This window comes from Microtus ochrogaster, chromosome 5, assembly GCF_000317375.1.
Source record: "Microtus ochrogaster isolate Prairie Vole_2 chromosome 5, MicOch1.0, whole genome shotgun sequence".
Classification (NCBI taxonomy): domain Eukaryota; kingdom Metazoa; phylum Chordata; class Mammalia; order Rodentia; family Cricetidae; genus Microtus; species Microtus ochrogaster.
Window position 1 is genome coordinate 74,557,941 of NC_022012.1, and position 2,701 is coordinate 74,560,641.

The following is a 2,701-nucleotide window of genomic DNA, read 5'->3' on the forward strand; positions in this document are numbered from 1 at the left end:
GGGGCCGCGGCCACTTCGCCCGCCCCTCTATCGCCATCTTGGGCTGGCGGCCCGCGCGGGGCCGCCCCGCCAGTGTGGCCACCGTGCCCCACAGGGGACCCCGCGCCAGGGCACCACCGAACTGCTCCTGCGCCTCACTCTTCACGCGGCGCCTTCTGCTCTCCCTCCTGATCACCTCCGGCTTCTTTCTGTTCATCTTTTCACCTGAGCCTCTGGATCTTGTCCTTGTCATGACCCTACCTCAGGGTCTCCTCCATCTCTGTTCTAGGCTCAATGGAGGCCAATTCATTGAGGCGCTGTCTTTTTCCACCTCACGTCTTGACCTGAATCCTGCTTAGCTTCTCCACAGGTTGTACCAACAGACCCACAGGAGATACCACAGTCCCCTCTACCTCTGTCATCCCAAGCTGAAGGTTCTCTTGGCTTCCTTCCTTCCTCCTCAGTTGCCAACCCAGTCTGGACTGTGTTCCGCCTCTCTGAGGGACAGTGAAGACTTGCTTGGTCCCATTTTACCCACCTGCATGCTGGGAATACTGGGACTTTGAGGGTGGACTTTGTGAGGGCAGGAGGCTTAGAGCATCAGGTGCAGGGCCTGCCCTTGTGGTGTTGGGTCCTCTTCACCTTTTCCGTCTCATTGTGTGGTTCTCATTTTCAGGTCTTCTCCACATTTCTCTAATTGACATAGCCAGGTCACTTGCCTCAGTGTCTTGTCAGGCTGGACTGGGGAGAGGAATGCACACACAATGGCTGTTTAAATAATGCCACATTTGAGACTGAAGAGATGGATCACTGGCTAGAGTGCTTATTGCGTTTGCAGAGGACCTAGGTTTGGGTTCCAGCACCCGCTCGGGCAGCTCACATCACTCTGTAACTCTCGCTCTGGGAGTTCTGATACCTTTGGCCTCTGTGACACTAGTACTTACAGGCAGACACACAATTGCCTACAATTATAAAACGAACCTTGAAAAACAAAACCAAGGGGCTGGAGAGATGGCTCAGTGGTTAAGAGTCCTGGCCACTCCTCCAAAGGCTCTAGATTCAATTCCCAGCACCCATATGGCAGTTCACAACTGTCTGTAACTCCAGTTCCAGGGGATCTGGCATTCTTACACAGACATACATGCAGGCAAAACACCAATACATAATAAATAAATAAATCTTTTTATATTAAAAAAAAAAAACAACCAAAACCAAGAACCTATGGATAGTGATGGCTCACACTTTTAATCCCAGCACTCTGGAGGCAGAGACGGGCGGATCTCTTTAAAGACCAGCCTGGTCTACAAAGTGAGTTCCAGGACAACCAAGACTGTCATACAGAGAAACACTGTTGTGAAAAGACAAAACAAAGCAAAGAAGCAAATAAACAAACAAACAAAAACCCCACCACATTGGAGGCTGGAGAGATGATGGCTCAGTGCTTAAAGTGCTTCCAGAGGACCTGAGTCCTGGTCTCAGCACCCACAGGGCAGCTCACAACCATCTGTAGCTCCAGTTCCAATGGATCTGATGCCCTCTTCTGGTCTCTGTGGGAGCTGACACACACCATTCATATAAACTCATGTAAATATCCATACACATGGTGCTCCCATGACTCAAAACCGTTTAGTTTCTGACTCATGTGCTGCTAGTTAGCCCTTACTATGTCTTTGGGAACACTTTTGGACTGTACCTTCAGAGAGAGGTTAAGACTGTACTCTCAAATCCGTTATATAGTCAAAGATGACCTTGAACCTATGATCCTCTTGCCTCGGCCTCTAGAACGCTGAGATAACAGGTATGCACCACTGTGCCCCATTGACAAGTGATAGGGGCTGAACCCAGGGCTTCACAAATGTTAAGCAAGCACTCAGCCAACTGAGCCACAGTCCCAATGTTTGTACTTTACATAGCTAATGGAATCTGGCATTGCCCCGTTTCCTGCTCAGTTTCATTTTATTCTAGAGTCACCATTAGCATTTAACTTGATGGATGCCCCTTCCTTGAGGCTGAGTGATCCCTTGGTCCTCAAGGCTTTGATAGGCCCTCATCTTTATAGTAGTGACGCTGAATGGACCAGCCTGAGTCACCTCCAGATTTGCATATCCACCTACCTGCTCAGTAGTCCACATCCTGATGTCACTTCCAGGCTTCGCTGTCTCAGTTCCAAACACCAACATCCTTCCTGTAGCTCAGATCTAATATTTTGAATTTCAATACAAATGATGTGTGTGTATGTATATGTGTGTGTGTGTGTGTGTGTGTGTGTGTGTGATCTGTGTGGGAGTTAGGCATGATTGCCACAGTGCAACCTGGAGGTCAGAGGACAGCTTAGTGGCATTTCCCTTCATCTTTTACATGGGTTCTAGGAATTGGCCTCAGTTTGTCGGGCTTGCACAGCAGTCACCTCTACCTGCTGAGCTTCCTCATGACCTTGCAGCTCAAGTCTACATCATATCATGCATTCCGCTTTGATCCTTCCCCACCTGATTGTCCATCCTGCCTTGATTATACTCCTCACCTCTCCCCTGGATTGTAGCTGTAACCTCTTTGGCAGCTGGCTGTCACCTTTTTCCCTTTCAGTGCTTTGGTCCATACAGCAGCCAGTGAATTCCTCTCGGGACAAGATCATGTCACAGTTCTGCTCAAATCTCATCAGTGGCTTCCATCGCAAAGAAAAAGCCCAAAGTTTTGTCTCTGACTCTCCCTTGAAACTATCTTG

General features: G+C 49.0%; 1 protein-coding gene across 1 annotated transcript in view; it reads right to left on the minus strand.

Annotated features, from left to right (window-relative positions):
* Igdcc4 (immunoglobulin superfamily DCC subclass member 4) overlaps window positions 1-196 on the minus strand; it is a 34,637-nt gene extending 34,441 nt beyond the window's left edge. The window contains exon 1 of the mRNA XM_005347768.2: window positions 15-196. Within this exon, the coding sequence (XP_005347825.2) occupies window positions 15-196 (182 nt within the window). The remainder of the gene's footprint in view (window positions 1-14) is intronic.
* Window positions 197-2,701: the final 2,505 nt, after the last annotated feature.